The 21760-nt window shown below is 41.3% G+C and overlaps 1 protein-coding gene across 4 annotated transcripts in view; it reads right to left on the bottom strand.

The window, feature by feature from the left end:
* CUNH4orf51 (chromosome unknown C4orf51 homolog) overlaps positions 1-21760 on the bottom strand; it is a 71236-nt gene that overhangs the window by 15247 nt on the left and 34229 nt on the right. Inside the window, exons 3-7 of one of the 4 annotated variants that reach the window (XR_004438158.1) lie at positions 19611-19669; positions 17491-17551; positions 17103-17176; positions 14774-14940; positions 14338-14582 (exon numbers count right to left, since the gene is read on the bottom strand). Coding sequence is in view for 2 of the 4 variants with exons in the window: in XM_033215400.1 (XP_033071291.1) it covers positions 16757-16876; positions 17103-17176; positions 17491-17551; positions 19611-19669 (314 nt within the window). In the remaining 2 variants the exon portion in view is untranslated. Of the gene's footprint in view, positions 1-14337; positions 14583-14607; positions 14941-16671; positions 16877-17102; positions 17177-17490; positions 17552-19610; positions 19670-21760 lie in introns of those variants that run through there. The other 3 variants (XR_004438159.1, XM_033215401.1, XM_033215400.1) reach the window with 3 other exon arrangements.

Raw genomic sequence — 21760 nt, 5'->3', positions numbered from 1 at the left:
AAGGGCATCCACATTGGAAAGAAAGAAGTTAAATTATCCTTGTTTGCAGATGATATGACTACATATATATATATATATACACACACACACACACACACATACACACACACACACACACATATATATATATATATATTTTTTTTTTGAGATGGAGTCTCACTCTGTCCCCCAGGCTAGAGTGCAGTGGCGCGAGCGATCTCGGTTCACTGCAAGCTCCACCTCCCAGGTTCACACCATTCTCCTGCCTCAGCATCCTGAGTAGCTGGGACTACAGGTGCCTGCCACCGCGCCCAGCTAATTTTTTGTATTTTTAGTAGAGACAGGGTTTCACCGTGGTCTAGATCTCCTGACCTTGTGATCCGCCCGTCTTGACCTCCCAAAGTGCTGGGGACCTTATATTTTAAAAAACCTAAAGAGTCCACCAAAAAACTATTAGAACTGATAAATTCAGTAAAGCTGCAGGATACAAAATCAACATACAAAAATCCGTAGCATTTCTATATACCAACAGCAAACTGTCTGAAAAAGAAATTTAAAAAGGAATCCCATTTACAATAGCTGCAAATAAAATAAGATACCTAGAAATTAATCAAAGAAGTGAAAGATCTCTACAATGAAAATTATAAAACATTGATGCAAGAAATTGAAGAGGACACAAAAAAGAAAAATATTCCATGTTTGTGGATTGCAAGAATCAATATTGTTAAAATGTCCATACTGCCCAGAGCAATGTACAGATTCAACGCAATCCTTATCAAAATACCAACAACATTCTTCAAAGAAATAGAAAAAAGAATCCTAAAATTTATATAGAACCACAAAAGACCCAGAATAGCCAAAGCTATCCTGAACAAAAAGAACAAAACTAGAGGAATTACATTATGTGACTTCAAACTATACTACAGACCTGTAGTAATCAAACAGTATGGTACCAGCATAAAAACAGACCTATAGACCAATGGAACAAAATAGAGAACCCAGAAACAAGTCCAGGCATCTACAGTGAGCTCATTTTGACAAAGGTGCCAAGAACACACCTTGGGGGGAAAGACAGTCTTTTCAATAAATGGTGCTGGGAAAACTAGATATCCATATGCAGAAGAATAAAACTAGACCCTTATTTCTCACTATATACAAAAATCAAATAAAAATGGAGTAAAGACCGATATCTTAAGACTAATATCTAAGACCTCAAAATACGAAACTAAAAGAAAACATTGGGAAAACTCTCCCAGACACTGGAGTGGGCAAAGATTTCTTGAGTTATACCCCACAAGCACAGGCAACTAAAGCAAATATGGGCAAATGGGAGCACATCAAGTTAAAAGCTTCTCCACACCAAAGGAGACAAACAAAGTGAAGAGATAACCCACAGAATGGGAGAAAATATTTGCAAACTACCCATCTCACAAGGGATTAGTAATCAGAATATATAAAGAGTTCAAACGACTCTATAGAAAAAAATTCCTAATAATCTGATTCTAAAGTGGGCAAAAGATTTGAATACATATTTCTCAAAAGAAGACATACAAATGGCAAACAGGTTTATGAATAGGTGATCACTGATCATCAGAGAGACGCAAGCCGAAACTACACTGAGATATCATCTCACCCAAGTTAAAATGGCTTTTATCCAAAAGACAGGCAATAACAAATGCTGGTGAGGATGCAGAGAAAAGGGAACCCTAGTATACTGTTGGTGGGAATGTAAATTAGTACAAAAACTGTGGAGAACAGTTTGGAGGTTCCTTAAAAAACTAAAAATAGAGCTACCATATGATCCAGCAATTTAACTGCTAGGTATATACCCAAAGGAAAAGAAATCAATATATTGAAGAGGTATCAGCACTTCCATGTTTCTCACAGCACTGTTCACAATAGCCAAGATTTGGAAGCAACCTAAGTGTCCAACAACAGATGAAAGGATAAAGAAAAAGTGGTAAATATACACAATGGAGTACTATTCAGCTATAAAGAATGAGAACCTATCATTTGCAATAGCATAGAAGGAACTGAAGATTGTTATGTTAAGTGAAATAAGTCAGGCACAGAAAGACAAATTTGACATATTGTTACATATTTGTGGGATCTAAAAGTTAAAACAACTGAACTCATAGAGATGGAGAGTAGAAGAATGATTAGCGGAGTCTGGGAAGGGTTGTAGGGGGTTGGGGGGAAGTGAGAATGGCTAACGGGTACAAAAAAAAATGAATGAATGAATAAGACCTAGTATTTGATAGCACAACAGTGTGTCTTATAGTCAATGATAATCTAATTGTACATTTTATAATAACTAAAAGAGAATAATTGGATTGTTTGTAACACAAAGGATACATGCTTGGGTGATGGATACCCCATTTACCCTGATGTGATTGTTATGCATTGCATGCTGCATCAAATTATCTCATGTTCCCCATAAGTATATATACTTACTATGTACCCAGTACAATAAATAATTTTTTAAAAGACAATATTTTTCATTTTTTCTTTGTAGTATTTAATATAAAAACAGATTGATGAAAATGAAAAGAAAAATTAAGAATCAAAGAATGTTATTAATCAGAATGAATACCTCCTTGCCCACCTTTTCTATAATTAAGTAAATGGGCATAGCAATGGATCATCACCATACTATTAATTAAGGTCCCATCTCTTTATGGTATCAGACAATAGACATAGTAGCAAAAATAGTGAAATATTCAAGAGTTGTGGTTACAGTTAAATGGGAAGAGTAATAATTTCCTGCTGAAGGATTTTACAATTTGGTTTATCTGCCTATGGATAAGAAGCTAAATGTGTACATGCATGATTTTGTATCACAGGATCCTGTGTTTAAATATGAGCCCTTCACATTACCCATAATCCATTGCCACCCTCATCATTATTCCCTATCCCTTTTCTTCACAACCCAAAGTTTCCATCCCAGTTGAACATATTCTAAAGCAAGTCCCTGCCTAACTTACCAACCAGTTCTCCCCACAAGATTCCCCTTCCACGCTAACCATGATTAATCTCTCTCTCCTTTTCATTTATTATTTAATGAGCAACAAATATATGGAAAATCGTGTATTGGCAGCAGATAAAGAATGGAGATAAATAAGACACATTTCCCAGCTTTAAGGAGTTTACCAACCAATAGAAGAAATGAGCATCTGAACATATGCATTATAATACAAGGAAAAATACACATAAATTGCTGTGAAAATATTGAATAAAGAATGACAGATTCTAACTGTGGTGGGAGGAGGCTTTATGGAGGATGTAGCATGCAAGCTGCAATCTAAAGAATGAGTGGGATTTCCATAGACAGAAAAATTGGGGAGGGCATTCCAGATTGAGAGAACAGCTTGAGCAAAGGCAAGAAGGTGAGAAATTGCTTGGTGGATTCTGTTGTGCTAGAAGATTACAATGAAACCAAACAAAGACAGCTTGTGTAGGGCTTCAAATCCCTGTCAAGGAGACTGAATGCCTAAACTACTCTGTAGTTAGTAAGAGCTAACAAAAAAATTTGAGGCGAATGGCATGAATTAGACCTGCATTTTAGGAAGATAATTCTAGCAGCACTAAGAAAGTTCTATGGTTTGAATCTCCCAAAGCTCATGTGTTGAAAACTTAATCCCGGCCAGGCACAGTGGCTCATGCCTGTAATCCCAGCACTTTGGGAGGCTGACGCTGGCGGATCACAAGGTCAGGAGATCGAGACCATCCTGGCCAACACAGTGAAACCCTGTTTCTAACAAAAATACAAAAAAAAAAAAAATTAGCCAGGCATGATGGCGGGCGCCTATAGTCCGAGCTACTCGGGAGGTTGAGGCAGGAGAATGGTGTGAACCTAGGAGGTGGAGCTTGCAGTGAGCCGAGATCATGCCACTGCACTCCAGCCTGGGCGACAGAGTGAGACTCCATCTCAAAAAAAAAAAATTAATCCCTAATGCAGCTGTGTTGAGAGATACTACCTTTAAGAGGTGATTAGCTCATGTGGTCTTCGTCCTCAGAAATGGATTAATGCCGTTATTACAGGCGTGGCTTTGTTATCTCAGGAGCAGGATCTTCATAAAAAGACAAGTTGAGCCCACTCTTCTCTCTCTCATGTGTTCTCTTACCCTCCCACCTTCTGCCATGGGATGATGCAGCAAGAAATTCTTCACAGGATGCTGGCCCCTTGATCTTAGACTTTCCCGCCTTCAGAACCATGAGCCAAATAAATTTCTGTTTATTATAAATGATATAGTCCCAGGTATTTTGTTACAGCAACACAAAACAGACTAAGACAGAAAGGAAGACTCAAAAGGCAAAAAAGGTAGAGATGAGGTATGTTCCAAATGTCCTAAACTGAAGTCATCATCTTCTCCCTTAAATCTGACTCTTACCATGTATTTCTTACTCCAATAAGGGTACACCTATCCTCCAATTTACCTAAGCTATAAAACTTGTGGTCAGCTTTGTCCCCTTCTTGCTCTCCGACTTCTTTTTCTTCCTCTTGCTCTTTGGATAGTTAATCCATCAAAGAGCTCTGTTTATCTGCCAAATATTTTTCTGACTCTCTCCTGTCTTTTCCACTCTTAATATCCTTGTGCTGGTTCTTAGCATCCTCACCAGGTGGACCACAGTAGTTTCCTGTCTAGAAAAAAATGCTATTGTGTAGAAGACTGAAAATGTATTCCAAAGCTCAGAAGAAATCTCATGATGAGACTTGTTGGAGCAAAGATGATATTTGAAGACAGTGGAGAGGGTGGTAACACCATGGAAGCAACAGCAGCAGCAACAATAGCAACAACAAAGGCACCAATGACAGAACCTTAGGAGATGGCTTTCATAGAGAGATTTTAATGTCAACACAGGAGAATGAGAAGAAACAGAGAAGCCGGAGACAAGCACAACATTGCTAGAGAACCCAGTGGTAGAGAGACTTTTATGTGAAATTGCACAGAAGGATGAGTAAAGTCAGGCTGAATCTCATAGCCTTCATCAATTTGATGGCCATTGGTGATCTTTAAGGATGCAGATTCAATGACAGGTTAGGAGTAGAAGCTAAATTCCAGTAGCTTAAAGAATGAGTAGATGGTGAGATGCTGGCAACAAAGAGAAAAGTCTACCCTTGTATTGAGTTTAGTATTGAAAGAAATAAAGTTAATGCAGCCAGGCATGGTGGCTCATGTCTGTAATCTCAGCACTTTGGGAGGCTGAGGCAGGTGAATCACTTGAAGTCAGGAGTTTGAGACCACCCTAGCCAACATGGTGAAGCCCAGTCTCTACTAACAACAACAACAAAAATTAGCCAGGCATGGTGGCAGGTGCCTGTAATCCCAGCTACTCAGGAGACTAGGCAGGAGAATCATTTAAACCTGGAAGGTGGAGGTTGCAGTGAGCTGAGATTGAGTCACTGCATGCCAGCCTGGGTGACAGAGTGAGACTCTGTCTTTAAAAAAAGAAAAAAAAGAAAGAAAGTTAATGCATCCTAGTTCTCGCCAAAAGACCCCAAATCTTCCCTTCTCTCTCAGGGAAATCTAACCTTTTCCCACTCCCTACTTCACATTCCTTTGAAGAAAAGTAAACTAGTGGCATTATAATCTCCAGCCACACTCCAAACCAATTTTCCATATCTTTTTTTATCAAGTCATCCTTTGAAGTGTAGGCCATCCATCTTCATACCATCCCTACTATTGCTGCCCACCAGAACCAGTTTCTGTTAGCCAAACATATCCACAGGAAAAGAAGGCTACACAGATAAAATTTAGTACCTCTTCTCCAAAATGCAAAGAGTCCAAAAAAGTTTTAAAATAAAAAAAGGTCAAGGATGAAAAGTCGCCCTACCCCTCACCCCTCTGCTGTGGCAAGGGTTATAAAATAAGTATTCTAGTCTGGAAAAACGAAGGATTAGAAGGGAATGTGATCAGCCTCTAAGAAAACATGATGGATATGGCCAGAGAACCCCAGACTCAGCCACCAAATTCCAGAGTATTACAGCTAAAAGGTAAACCTTGAAGCTTCAAAGAGATTGTTTATGTTGGAGCCCTGGTCTCTGTTACCCTGACAAACTATCCTTTTCTGATGCATTGCAAGCCTGACTTTTGTGAGGAGGAGGGGATCTCAACTTCTAGGCTGGACACCACATTAGCCGTGGAGACGGCTGCAGCTCCATAATCCTCCCCACGCTCACTGCGACCTCACCAATGGGAAAAAAATCACCCTCATCAGATAGAATAGGAGGAAAGGTACCGGGTTTTATGAGCTAGAAATGAAATAATCTGTTTTTTATTAACTATCACGAGAAAATTATTAGTTCATGTCAGAATCACAAATATAAACATTATCATATTGAAAGCATTTACTCTGAAGGAGACCATCTGGCAAAGCCTTGCAGACTACACTTTGAGAGGCAGAGCATGTGTCGCCATGGTGGGCTCTTCCATTAAAGCGGGAAATCCAGAAGAAGTGAAAATTTAAAGGTTTTGAGGGGAGTACTTTGTCGTAATGACATCTGCTAGACATTTGTCACATGTTCTCTGGGGTAGATCTGCTTTTACAAATGCTGTTTTATGAAAACCTATATTTTCAAAACAAGGGGTGGTTATTATTCAGAATCCCTCTCTTTTTTAAAAATGGATTTTTCCTTGGGCACTGAATTTCAGAAGGGTATTTATATAATGTATAGAGCATTAACTGTTTAACATAAAGGTTGGAGAAAAGATGAAGGGGACTGTAGGAAATCCGATGATTTAGGAGCCACAATTAATTACAGATTAACCAAAAATGGAAAATATATCATTTGAAATTACAAAGTAAATGCATAGTTCTTTTTTTGTAAAATGCAGTTTTGAAAACCTCACGTTGTCACTTTCTTTTTTTTTTTTTTTTTCTGAAAGGGAGAGATAGCTATAATTTGGAAAGCATTTCACCCTCTCTGGATACAGATAGAGCCCTAGTTACATACAAAGTGAAGGAAACTTTATATTCCAGAAAAGAAGAAATGCTGATGGCAACTCGAAGAAACGCCCGACTCCCTTGAAGATCCACGTGAATGGTTTTCACCTGGCTGGCTTCCAATGTCAGCAGACTTTGAACTTACGTTTGTTTGCATCTTCTGCCTTCATTTGCTCAGAGCTGCTATTGCTGGTTGAATATCAGTTCCACGTTGAGCCTTTCCCAGATCTCTCTCCTCTAAGTCACACTGCAACCCCGCTTACTCAGGCAAAGACTATGCATATCTCAAAATCTAGTAAGAGTAGCAGCATCTAACAACTAGGAGCTCAGTAGTTGTCAGGGGTGTTGGGCTGCAGCAACTCAATCTCTACCTTTTAGTCAGGAGAGTAATTCAGATTATACAGGCTGCATATGTTTACTGTCTTGTTATATCAAACACTTTAGTGTGGATATTAGAAGTAGAGGAAAAAGCTCTCAAGTAATTCAAATCTCCTGGGAGAATTTGGACTCTCAATAATTATTCTATTGTCCTTACACTTTTAAAAGTTTAACAACTGTTTTTAGTGCTTTCTAAAAGGTAATACATGCACACGATAAAATAAAAGCCAATTCAATGATTATGTTTCAAGAAGAGAGTGAAAAGTCATAATACGATTTTGTTTGTATCTCCTGCCTTCATTTGCTCAGAGATGCTATTGTTGGTTTAATATAAATTTGTGTTTGAGACTTTCCCAAATCTTGCCCCTCTGACACACATTAACTCCTATGGGTGGACCAAGACAATCTATGGGATGAATTCCTCAGTCAGGAGTAGTAAACTTCTGGGGAGGTAAGCAGAGCTTTGCATTCTGGATCTTAAGCTAAGAGTCCTAACCTGCTATACCTATAACTGTGGTCACTGTACAGTCTTTTCTGACCAAATCTACAATCTACACATGACAACTCATCTGGTGAGAAATTAGATTACTAAATGAGCAGACAAAGTATTTGTGTATGCTTCTTATAATCTATTAGCCATAAAAGAAAGTGGTTAGGTAGGTAGATGACAAATGAGTAAGAGAAAAAGAGTTATATAGAAACAGCAAGACTTTAGAGCATCTAACTCCATTTCATTTTGTAAAAGAAACTGTAGCCTGGACAGCGTGAGGGAAGGGAAGGGACAAGGACAAAATGAAACAAGGATATTTGCCTAATCATTAAAAAAAACTCATTGCTGGCCAGGTGCAGTGGCTCACACCAGTAATCCCAGGACTCTGGGAGGCCAAGGCAGACATATTGCTTGAGCCCAAAAGTTTGAGACCATTCTGGGCAATATGGTGAAACCCCATCTCTACCAAAAATATAAAAAATTAGTTGGGTGTTGTGGTGCATACCTGTGGTTCCAGCTACTTGGGAAGCTGAGGTGCGAGGATCACTTAAGCCCAGGAGACAAAGGTGGCAGTGAGCTGAGATCATACCACTGCACTCCAGCCAGAGTGACAGAGCAAGACCCTATCTCAAAATAATAATTGATTATGTAATTCATATTAATTCAAAGTAGTCTTATGGTTCAGTCTTCTGGTTTAGTATCAAATCACAGATCCAACAGTCCCACAGAAAAAAATATAATTAACACCAATTTAAGTCTTAGTTTCTTCGTAAAACACCAAAGAGGGGAGTGCGTGTGTGTATATATATATACGTGTGTGTGTGTGTGTGTGTATATATATATATATATTTTTTTTTTTTTTTTTCTAGATAGAGTCTCGCTCTGTTGCCCAGGCTGAAGTGCAGTGGTGCAATCTCAGCTTACTGCAACCTCCACCTCCCAGGTTCAAGCAATCCTCCTGCCTCAGCCTCCTGAATAGCTGGGATTACAGGCACCCGCCACCATGCCTGGGTAATTTTTGTATTTTTAGTAGAGACGTGGTTTCACCATATTGGTCAGGCTAGTCTTGAACTCCTGACCTCAGGTGATCCACCTGCCTAGGCCTCCCAAAGTGCTGGGATTATAGGCGTAAGCCACTGAGTCCTGCTGGGAGTATATTTAAAATCTTCTTTACACATTTTTCTCTACCCAGGATGTGCTCCAGCAGGAACCAACTAACAATGAATCTCTCCAAGTCTTATTCTCTTGCTGTCTCTATTAATCCCTTAAAATTCCTCCCAACACTCAGGCCGCACAGTTTCTTTCCTCTCTTCCTCAGCACTTTACTATATAGATGAATTTACCCTTTCTGGTTTCTGCCCCATATCTTAGAACGTCAACACTCAGATTGAAAGAGCCTATCATTACCAAGCAGGATAAATTTTAAAAATAAATTCATACATAGCGATATCAAAACAAAACTCCAGAGCATTGAGGTAAAAAACACAATCGTAAAAGGTACAAGAGGATACAGAGGATTACCTACGAAGGAGTGAGAGTCAGATCAAAAGGGTACTGCTCATCAACCAAAGCAGTCTCAAGAAAATAATGGAATAGCTTAGAAATGTTCAGGAAAAATCTATTTGAACTTAGAGTTCTATAACAAGCCAAGCTAACATGCAGAGAGAGAGAGCAAAATACCTTCTCAGACACACCAGCCCTTAGAAAAATGTATTACCCACTCTGATGGAGAAGGGAGGAAAAGCAAAAGAAAATCTACCAAAGATGTGCTCCAGCAGGAAGAAAAATGAATCCAAAAGGTAATCACGGGCTATAAGCAGTAAAGGAGAATGCATTCATGTTTTATTTTTGTAATTAGAAAGTAATCTTTTTCCAAAGGTTGGGGAGAAAAGATACTGATAATAATTTATGTTTATTTCTATTCCATTTTACCTTTGCATAATATGTCACTATAGTTTACAAAGTGCTTTCCTATAAATTTCCAGTAGCCAGAATCACAGGACCTACAAAAATGTTTTAGGCCGGGCGCGGTGGCTCAAGCCTGTAATCCCAGCACTTTGGGAGGCCGAGACGGGCGGATCACGAGGTCAGGAGATCGAGACCATCCTGGCTAACACGGTGAAACCCCGTCTCTACTAAAAAAATACAAAAAATTAGCCGGGCGAGATGGCGGGCGCCTGTAGTCCCAGCTACTCGGGAGGCTGAGGCGAGAGAATGGCGTAAACCCGGGAGGCGGAGCTTGCAGTGAGCTGAGATCCGGCCACTGCACTCCAGCCTGGGCGACAGAGCGAGACTCCGTCTCAAAAAAAAAAAAAAAAAAAAATGTTTTAAGAGGGCTATGTTAGGATAAATATTAATTCCAATAACACTTGGAAATGTGATCTCTGAGTCTAGTAAGATATTTCTTGCCATGGACACTGGCTGGCTTCTACAATCATTATGATGACAACATCACTGGGTCTAAGAAGAACTGATGAACATGAACTTTAGCAACTTCTTTTATTCTTTTAACTCTGCCTACCAAGTTGAACTAGATTATGGACTGGTAGAGAAGAAGATGAATGGAGGGAAGAACTATAATAGTTCAGATCGGCTGATGCGTTCAAAAGGAACTCACGAGATGTTCAGGCTCTGAGGTTTATGAACTAGAGAGGACTCTCGCCACCAGGGTGTGTCAGGGAGGCCACTACTCTGCCCAGGAGGCCTTCTAATGACAGATCCTAGGTTCCCCAAAGGCGCCTGTTGAGAGGCTCATGGTGCTATTGCCTATGTCATAGGCCATGAATTTAGGGCTTGGAATCTCTCACTTGAACTTTTTTACACCATCCCTGATGTGTGCCAGAAAAAGAGCAGCTGCCAAAAAGCAGACATTTTCCTGTCTCTAAAAATAAAACACTGGCAACGCTTCAGGCTCCTGTGCCAAGATCTGGACCTTCCCAGGATAAACAATAGATCGCCAAGCCGATCGGAGAGCAAATACTGAGTGCTGAAGTATGTCTAAGTCCAGCCTGAAATGCCTAGGTCAGGGCATGTACACTCGAAAACCAGGAAGCCAGAGAAGGCCCTCCCTCCTCCGCAGCTGATGGAGGGCAGCTGTTGCACCCAGCCATGGACCAGGTGTGGCTGAGTGGAGGCCTCAGGTTACACCCAGACCTTGACCCAGCTGAAGTCACAGAGTCCCTATCAGGTCCCGCCCCTAGAGCCCTGGAGTGCATGGTGACAGATCTGAGGGCCTGTGAGATCCTGTCCGGAGAAAGCTCCCTGGGAAGGGAAGAGTTTCAAAAGCATCCCTCTACATTCGTCACTCAGGGCTGTGCTCGTCACCTGTCAAAACCCCTCATGCCCAGCTGAGAGCCCTCACCTGCTAGATACAGGACAGCAAAACCTCCTGAATACAGGAATGCTATAGTAACAGTATTCCCACTCTAATTGCCTCCCAACTCATCAAATCCTTCTACAGCACGTGTTCAAGCCCCTGTGCCTTGTCATTAGGGTTCAAACCTTCCAGACCATAGCTTGGCTTTTTGCTGGTTTGGGGACTTAAGAAGGCTAAGAGGGGGTTAGGGGAGGAGAGGGCCTAAATATAGCAAATATTTGCAGGCATAATCACTCCATAAACATGCTTCAGTGGAACAGAGTGTAGGGCCGACCCAGATGATGGATGTCACTCACCCAAGTGTCACATCATAAATAAAATTGAATGAGCCCATTCTCTCGCAGAACCAGAGTGACACCTGTTCCCACTATAAATATTTATGAAGTCATCGTCCTTAAAAGACTTTATTTTTGCAGGTAAGTAGACTTTAAGGAAAAAGTTAAGCAGAGCTTTGCCTGCAATTATGGAATAGTCACCATAGCTTTTCAATGGGTAGTCCATGGAAAGGAAAAGAAAAAGAGAAAGAAGATAAGGAAAAACAAGACTGTTCCATGGGGCTTCTGCACAAAGATCTCATTTATGCCAGTCAAAGTTCATTCTCATTCAAAAAGTGACAGCCTTCTCTGGGAAGAAGAAACCAGAAGCAGAAACCAGAAGAAGACCTATCAGTCCTGTTTCACCCAGGCTTGTGTAATGAAGGGGCGCAAACAGATTCTTGTCACCCAAATTCCAACCCCTCCCACCACCTCTGCTAGGAGAGACATTCTCCTTTGCATTCTCACTCTCCCAGTCTGTCTCTTAGTAACAGAAAAAATGTACACCTCACCCCATTACTATGCGCATTTGAAAAGAATTCTCAGAATGTGAGGATGTGTGTCTGGGTGGCTCTCTGGGTGTTTATGCAAAGTCTACTACTTTTGCCCGTAGTTACTCTTCCTGATTGCATGAGGAATGGCACCTCGGAAACCTTACTGGCATCTAACAAGCTTTTCCTGTGCTCCATGCACTCAGGAGGAGCAAACACCTCCTCCGAGCTTAGGAGCACTCCAACCAGTCCCCTTCTCCAAGGCACTGTGGCAGTCTGGCGACCTGGAACTCTCAAGCCATTGTCTCCACTACAATACATGCTAATTTTCATGTCACGTTGCAACTTCCATGTTACTCATCTCCTGACTGCACCAAAGCCCTCGCCCAAGTCCATCAAGCCTGTTTCTTTCCCAGGGATGGCCTTGTGCCTGGGCTCTCTTCCCCTCCAAACTCCGGGGTGGCCCCTGCTTTATCAGACTGAACTGGCTCTAGGAGAAAAGTTGATGATCATCTTGCTTTAGCCTCCGGGAAGTCTTGCTCCACAAAGAACAAGAGTCTCTGGTTTTGTGAAATGAGTCACAGGCTGCCTTGACCATGCCTATCTGGGGAGGCCAGGGCTGCCATGTATGGTCTGTGCTCTGTGCCACCCACCTCTCGCTGTCAGCCCAAGCCCTTTGCCAGGACAGCCTGAGTCATAAAACTCAGCACATTCCTCAAGGGTTGGATAGTCTTTCCTTGTTATTACTTTGCTTTTGTTTTATGCAGCACCTGGTTTCGTTTTAAAAACCCAAATAAAAATCACACGGGCAGGGCGGGAGTGGGGAAATACGAAGAAAAGCAAAGGGCTCTAACTCCCCAAACAGGGAGGCACAGGGCAGGACAGAGATGGGACTGCAGCTGAGGGGCTGGGGAGAGCTAGGATGTGCCACTAATGAATTGATTTGACCACAATCTTCCTTGCTGTATATGATAAAGCACTTGATGCCCAGGTCTCTTCCCCACCCTCCCATCCCCAAATTAGGCCGCAGTACAGTACTCATCAGTCATGTGACCTTCCCGAAGCTCCTTCACTTTCTGAGTGTCCTCAATCAACGGACATACATCTCGGATGAATCCTAAGGAACATTCTAGTTACAACACTCTGAGTCTATGAACCTGCCGGTTCCCTTTTTCTTGGATACAAGCCCTAACCCACGTGTGAGGGAATATGTTTCCACAAGCAAACATTTGCTCTTTGCCTTTTGGGGATTAAGGAATGGGGGATAGACAAGCAAGAAGGTGTAGACCCCACCATACCAATGCTGCTGGTCAAATTGAACTTCTGCAGCCAGGTTACTGTTGCAACTCATCTGTAAAGCTGTTAAGACTTCATTTTTAGAATTAAAACAGAATTCTAATCAGCTATCCCTTGCATATAGTAAAAAACAAATGATGAATTAATGATAACCATTACCTTGGAGAACTGTATTTTATTGGGCCAGGAAAAGCCAAGAAGTTAAGAGATTAAAACCTGGATCATGAGGTACTAGACTCGGAACCTCAACAAAGGCCTTTCTCTCCTACTGCCTGAGATGTCTACCGGGGCTGGCCAGGGCAAAACTCCGGAGGTTCCTGAGTGGCTGCAGGGCTCCCTTTTCAACGCATGCTTTTGGAGAGCTTAATGGAAACCATACGAAGGTTGCCGGGAATCAGACCAGATGGCTCCCAGGGAATGTATTTAACCCAACCTAGGGCGAAGAGACAAAAATAATCACTAGGAGTTTGAGGGACGGGAGGCAGGGGTGGTGCTGCGACTTTTAATTGTATTTTCTATTCAACAAAAATCCTAAGAGAAGGACGGCGGTCTTGGTAACTAGGAGTAAATGGAAGGGGGTGTGGGGGGCAGAAAGCGGGGACTAGGGAGGAAAGAGGGGGTAGGAGGAGGTGGCTACTTCAGTAAACCAAACACCGTTCTGCCTTTCCTCGGAAGTCGGCGGCTGCCGGGGCCCTTTACGGGCCTGGACGGCAGCGGGCTCCTTCCCGCGCCCCAGGTCACCGCGCAGCCCCTGCCGCTCCCGGTCCCTCCTCCCGCGCGCTCCGCGGGGGCGACGAGGCGGGCGGTAGCTGGGAGAATCAGCAGGAGGAGGGTCGCGAAGAGAGGAGGAGGGTCGTAGGCGGTGGAGGCGGCCCGTGGACGCTAGGGGAGGAGGATCGTGGAGACAGCCAGAGGATCGTGGGGGAGAGGAGGTGGGCCGTGCAGGAAGCAGGAGGCGGCCGCTCTGGCGGGCCGGGAGGAGCGGGAAGAGGCGGACGGGGGAGGGGAGGGGCAGGCGGCGGGTGGGCGGGCCGTGGGCGCGGCTCCGGGGGCGCTGGCAGCCTACCCAGAGAGCCAGGGCGGGAGGGCCGCGACCCCGCCCCGACGGTCGAAGCCAATTCGCTTCCCGGCGGCGCCTTGCGCGGAGCAAAACCTGGCGGTGGAAGACTCCAGCTCTGCTGGGTGACCGCTCTGAATACAAAGAACCTTTCTCACGCCCCTGCCCCCTTCCCTGGGGTTCGCAGATACGAGGGACAGGCTCTGTGACGCCGGAGCCCACGACGGTCGGGGCCGCAGCACCATTTCTGTGGTTCCTGCGGATAAATGTGGTCCCAAGTATTTATTTAAAAAGGAAAGTTTAATAAAGATTATAACAAGTTTTGTCTCTCACCACCAATTAAAAAGGGAAAAAATTGAGAAATGAAGCCCATGGAATTGTCCCAGAAAGTCAACTTGCCAGGGTCCAGATGTTCCTGGGCAGGGGGGTGTTGGGGGGGCCCCATACCTCAAAGTTGTTTATTAAGCAAACTCCACGCCTCCAGCATTGTGGCTTCGTTTTCCAACTCAGTTAAATGGCGATGAGAGTCCTCCCCAGCCATAATCAGAGTATCGATCAGCTTCTGAATCCTCAGATGAGCCAACCTTGCTTTCAGAATCGCACCGTCCATGAAGCTGGAGAAAAATGGCCTGGTTGTCAACACTCGCTCATCCGCAAAGGTCACTTTTCCACAGAATTGGGAATTAAATGGTCTCCTCCAAACCAGACATCATTCATGAGCAGGAGATGGGATTAATCCTGCATTTTCTTCCATCTCTCTTAACCTTCCTGTTTAATATATTGTGTCTCTGTCAGGAAGGCCAGATTAATAAAGCGGGAGAGAGAAAGGGCAGGAACTCTTGCAATCCCTAACCGGCCCCCACTGCTTCTCTGGTAAGATTCTTTCCAGGTTTCCCTAATTCCTCTAGTCCCCACATTCCTGGATGTGAATGCTCTGCTCTCCAGTTTCCATCAGGAACTTCTTCAAGATAGGACACAAGAATATAAATATTTAGAGAATGGTTACCAAAGGCACTACCCAGCAAGCAAGTACTTTCAAAACTAAGAATAGTGCTAATGATCGTTGAAAATTTCATTCAATCTCTACTTATTGCTTTGATGCAGGAAATCGGGCATTTATATATCTCAGTGCTGGTTCTCCTTCAAAGTATATATATTTAAAATATTAAGATTTGCCTTGTCTCATAAATAAAAAGTCATGATTTGTTTTTTTGGTCAGGACTCTAGGTCCAAGGTTTTCCAAATATGCGCCCCATATTAATTGTGTGGTGTGTGTGCACGTGTATGTACTTTTAGTCTGTTATTGCACCACAAAAACAAGAGCAGGATGTAATGTCATTTATTTGTTGGGAATGGTTGACTTAAAAGCGGCTACTTTGAGTATAGAGAATTCCCTTTCTGGGAGGGGTTGGGGAAGAACCTTACAGAGAGAAGCAACTGTTCCCCAGAACAGCTGCAGACACTGATTGGCAATGGAATTGCTTGGCACCAGTACAATTCCATGTAGGCAAGAGGGATTTATTTATTTAACAATAGTTAATGATTCTCCCAAGCAACTCCCAAGAGGCCAGCTTTCAGTAAGTGTACTTTCAGGAAATCATCTACCCTTCCTAGAAGCAGGCATCAACCCTATAGTGAAGCGATGTCCCTGGTTGACCACACAATATAACTTTCAGGGGACCACACGGCTACAAACGCCCCCAAACAACTCCCTCCACAGTCTGCCACCGCACTGGCTTTCCATGTTTGAAATGCTGCCTGGGAACATTATCAGGTCCTAAGCAGAAAAGTCTAGAAAAACTGCACCATTTCTGGAAGACCATCATTAAAATAGACAAGTCGCCTGGGAACCAGCATGGGTCATTCAACCCTCTCCCATTAGCGAAATGTATCAGATTTGCTAGTTAATGCCCAAAGACCAGCATTTCCAAAGTGAAATGTATGTATAACTGGTGGTTCTTGTGATACTGTTAGGTAGTACTTGTATAACATTTTTTACTTTAATGGTCAGAGTTTGTTTGTTTGTTTGTTTTTTCCTAACACACATAACGAGCATATCAAACCCATGGTATAATGAACATAATTACTTTGGATGAGTCTGAGTTTTTTTAAAGTTAAACAGAAATCTTAATAAAGTAATAGAATAGCAAAAATAGTTGTAACTTGTATGCAGAAACCAGTTTTTATTCTTTCCTTCAACTTACTCTCTAAGAGTCTCTGCCAGAAATTTAAACATAAAAAGAACCCCATTTTAACAATCTGTTTAAAAGCCCTGGGTTTTGAGAACGTCTAATCAGGAAGGAGAGAATCCCTGGTCTGGAGGGTCATTTCGGGGAAACAGGGACGGTAGATGATGGGTGGCAGGACGGGCACATGGGGAGGGAAACTCTGGCCACCGGGCACCCAGGGTGGATACGCGGCAGGGCAGGACTATCGGAGAACTCCCTTCTTCACAACAGGCAGAACCCAGCAAGTCACCAATGAAAATTCGGACAGTATAATAGAAATTCCAACTGCTGTAAGCCTCTTAAGGGCTTGTTTCCAAAACAGCTGTGGAGAGATCCACCCAAGAAACTATTCATGATGCTTTAAGAAAGACTTTATCTTATCAGAACAGCTCTGCTTTTTGCCTGATTGTAACTTAGGGAATACTTTTATACCAACTCTAAACATACACAGGCCACCACCCCTGCTGCCATGTAGAGACACTGAGAACCCCACTTCCTGACTCTCCCCCAGAGATCCACTGTTGCAGGGCAAGTAGAAAGATGCTTACATGCTTTAGGACACCTTTCCCTCGTCGACTGTAGTTTATCAGGGCCTCCTGTGCTGGCTTTTTAGGTCTTACACCTAGGGTAAAGAGATAGCCAATGTATGAGTGTTTGTGATAAACAAAGTCTACCGTAAGTGAAATTTCCTGACATTCCCAAACATTGTTTTAAATCAATAGATCCAAATCTTTACATATGCCTCTTGCATTTCTCCCTCCTGTTATTTCTGCATCCTACCTTTTGTATTGTTAGGAGAGATAACATGATATAACAATGTGGGTGCCAGGAGGAAGGAAGCAGACATGCAAAAGGTGTGGAAATATCACATGAAGACCACTATTAAAATAAAGGCCAGAAAATAGATATAAAGTAGTAGTTTAGGATGGGGCTTACAGTATTTTCCATAATTTGAAGGTGTTGAAAAACAATCACCAAAATCCCAAATTTGATGTGCCTATAAAAAGAAGAGATAGAAATAAATACCAACCACTTTCATAATAATAGAAATCTAATAAAATTCATTTTCCCAACATTGCTCCTCCCCACCCCCTGCATTCAGAAAGCACTGATACTGCTGTCAAAAGCCACCACTGTGAGTGCAGTGTAGTTTCAGCCACACGGGAGGCTGAGACAGAAGATTGTTTAAGTCCAGGAGTTCAAGGCCAGCCCGGGCAACACAGCAAGACCCTGTCTCAAAAAAAAAAAAAAAAAAACCACCACTGTAATAACAAACAATAACAGTAAAATATAGACAACAGAGTACAATCCTAATATGAAAATACCACATACAAATCAATAAGAAAAAGCTAAACACCCTGGTAGGAAAATGGACAAAGGAAATATACTATCATTATCATTCAAATATAATTATTCACAAATTTGTATTTGCAAATTCACCTACTTGCTAAAATGTATTTGTAAATTAATTAAGCTCCATTCTGGCATTAGTTATAGTGCTGTTAGCCATGAGTTCAATCTTAATAAATTAACAACATATATTAAGTGTCTTTAAACAGAAACATACGTAAAAACAAAATTATATATTGATCAGTCGGCAAAGATGTAGTGACTGGAGGCTCCCAGGAATCTAACCTTATATTTCCTTTAGGAACAATGGTTCAGTATTCCTTAATTCAGTATTCATGGTGATTTTACAAAATATAACCACAAATAGTGAGAATCTATTACAATTCATGAAAGGACTATAAATGATGAATAAACATAGGAGGAGGTGCTTGACTTCACTAATAATCAAAGAAATGAAATTAAAAGAAAATTGAACTATCTTCATCTATCAAGTTGGAAAACATCAAGATTATATTTTAAAGCTAGTGTTAGAGAGGATATAGGAAAACAGACACTCTCACGCACTACTGGGGCACGAAGCCAATTTTCGGGAAGGCAGTTTGGCCACTTGTAAAACAAGTGTACTCTTGACCCAAGAATTCCTCTTATGCGAATGTACCCTGAAGAGATGATTTTACAGCTGCAAAAACGTATATTCAAATTTTGTTGATCACAGTATGGGTTACAGTAGTTATAAATTAGAAAACCTTAAATGCCTCCTTATATGGCATACGTGTATATACATATATATATATTTTTTTTTTTTTTGAGATAGAGTTTCACTCTTGTTGCCCAAGCTGCAGTGCAGTGGCACGATCTCAGTTCACTACAATATCCACCTCCTGGGTTCGAGCAACTTTCCTGCTTCAGCCTTCCAAGCATCTGGGATTACAGGCACGTACCATCATGCCCAGCTAATTTTGTATTTTTTTTTTTAGTAGAGATGGGGTTTCACTATGTTGGTCAGGCTGGTCTCAAACTCCTGACCTCAGATGATCCACCTGCCTCGGCCTCCCAAAGTGCTGGGATTACAGGCCTGAGCCACCATGCCCGGCCTATGGCATATTTTTAAATTGTAATGGAGTCAGTTAATAAAATATTATGTATCCATTAAAAATGATAACAAATAATTATGTTGATTAACACTGAAAGATGTCCATGAAAATATTGAGGGATAAAAGCAGGTTACAGAGGACAGTGTCCAGTGTGATCTCATCAATAGACTGTGTGTATGCATGTATCCTTATGTATACAAAAGTATAGAGAGACATTTATAAGGATGTTCACTGAAATGAAAATAGTGATTGTCCCTGGGGGAAGGGAAAGAATTTCAGATAATCTTTACTGTGTTACTCTGTATTATTTGAATGTTTACAATCAGAGGAAAGTTATTTTTAACTGCCAGTATATAATAATTTTTCCTCTGCATGGGTAAGAGGAAAAGTTGGTGATGATAAAAGCACAGTATCTCAGTTGTTCACAATTTGTAACCTTGGTTATTGTTGTGATCCTATCACCTAATAGAAAGCTACACACAAAATAAGCACTCAGGAATAAATGTTTGGTGAATATTGTTTTTTAAAATTTTAACCCCTTTTTTTTTTTAACGAATAATATGCAGTGTACAATAATTTAGGTAAGTGATCGCTGAGAAACATTGGACTTACCACTCCATGCTTGACATCAAATGACTTTTTAAAGGGCCTGGTTATATCAGGGAATAGTCCTGCATGAACATGAAGAGGGAAAATCAGGATTAAAAGCAGTGTTAGAATAAAATTTCTTACACTTCCAATTAGGCTACTACCACAAATTGTACACACATCATCTGTTTCCCTTTAGCATCTGATGAAAAATTATAGCTAGATAAGAGGAATAAATTTTAGTGTTCTATAACATTGTAGAGGGAATACAGTTAACAGTAATTTATGGCCAGACACCGTGGCTCATGGCTGTAATCCCAGCACTTTGGCAGGCCAAGACAGGAGAATCACTTGAGGCCAGGAGTTTGAGACCAGCGTAGGCAACATAGGGAGACCCTGTCTCTACAAATAATAATTTTTAAAAATTAGCTGGGTGTGATGGTGGCACCTGGGGTTCCAGCTACTAGGGAGACTAAGGCAGGAGGATTGCCTGAGCCTGGGAAGTGGAGGATGCAGTGAGCCATGATTGCACACTGCACTCTAACCTGGGCAACAGAGCAAGACTCTGTCTCAAAAAAAATCCCAATAATTTATTGTATATTTTCTTTTTTTATTTGAAATATCTCTGGAAAATTACATATTTTCAAATAGCTACAAGAAAGGATTTTGGATGTTCCCAACACAAATAAATCATAAATGTTTGAGGTGATGAATATGCCAGTTACCCGGACTCACTCATTACACATTGTATACATGTGTTAAAATACCACACTGTTCTCCAGAAATATATACAATTATTATGTGTCAATTAAGAATAATATCTTTTTAAAAGTAAGCATCAAACAGGTAAGACAAAACCGTACGAGTTAAATTCATAGTAATTCTTCTGGAGCTTTTGGGAGAGATAAACATTTTTGTGTCTGAAATATTCTCCTAAGAGACACAGCTTACACTCTTAGAATTGGAGAGAAGCAAGACTGCTGAAATTCTGAGGCTGTAAATTTTTATTAAGGTCTTAAGAAGTTCAGGTGTATTTTTTAAAACAATTTTATTGATATATCACTTAAAAACTTAAAATCAACAAAATTTAAGTACACAGTTCAATGAATTAAGTAAACTTACCAGGTTATGCAATCATCACCATAATCTGGTTTTAGAGTATTTTCATCACCCCAATAAGATTCCTTTTGCTCTTTTATAGTTAATCCCCTTTCTTAACACCAGCACCAGAAAACCACTCATCTACTTTCTCCATAGATTTGCCTTTACCGGACATTTCATATAAATGGAATCATACACTCTGTGATCTTTTATGTCTGACTTCTTTAATTCAATACAGTGTTTTGAGGTTCATCCATGTTACAGCTGTTTTAGTATTTTGTTCTTTTTTTTACAAAGTGCTGAATAGTATTCCATTGTATGAATATACTAGACTTTGTTACTCATTCACCAGGTAACAGACATTAGGGCTGTTTCCAGTTTTGGCTGCTATGGATAATGCTGCCATGAGCATTCACATGCAAGTCTGTGTAGACATGTGTTTTCATTTCTAGTGGGTAAAAACCTGTATGTAGCGTCGCTGGATTCTGCTATTAATTTCTGTTTAACTTTTAAAGAAATTGCCAAGGTGTTTTCCAAAGTGGCTGTATTTTAATATTTCTACCAGCAATGAATGAAGGTTCCTGTTTCTCCACATCTTCCCCAACATTTGTTATTGTCTTTGCACTTATAGCCATTCTAATGGATGTGAAGGAGTAGCTCATTATGGGTTTTTTTCTTTTTATTTCTTTCTTTAAAATTTTCTAATTTTTTTTATTTCAATAGGTTTTTTGGGAACAGGTCGTGTTTGGTTACATGAATAAGTTCTTCAGTGGTGATTTCTGAGATTTGGGTGCACCCATCACCCAAGCAGTGTATACTATACTCAAGTGTAGTCTTTTATCCCTCACCCACTTCCCACCCTTTCCCCTGAGTCCACAAAGTCGATTGCATTATTCTTATACCTTTGCAATCCTCATAGCTTAGCTCCCACTTACGAGTGAGAACATGCAATGTCATTGTGCTTTTTCACTTGCGCTTTTCTTCTTTTCTTTCTTTTTCTTTATTTTTTTTTCAGACAGTCTTGCTCTGCCACCCAGGCTGGAGTGCAGTGCATGATCATGGCTCACTGCAAC

The sequence above is a fragment of the Trachypithecus francoisi genome, unplaced genomic scaffold, assembly GCF_009764315.1.
Source record: "Trachypithecus francoisi isolate TF-2019V2 unplaced genomic scaffold, Tfra_2.0 Lachesis_group1, whole genome shotgun sequence".
In the NCBI taxonomy this organism is placed as follows: domain Eukaryota; kingdom Metazoa; phylum Chordata; class Mammalia; order Primates; family Cercopithecidae; genus Trachypithecus; species Trachypithecus francoisi.
This window is presented reverse-complemented; position numbering and strand designations above follow the sequence as displayed.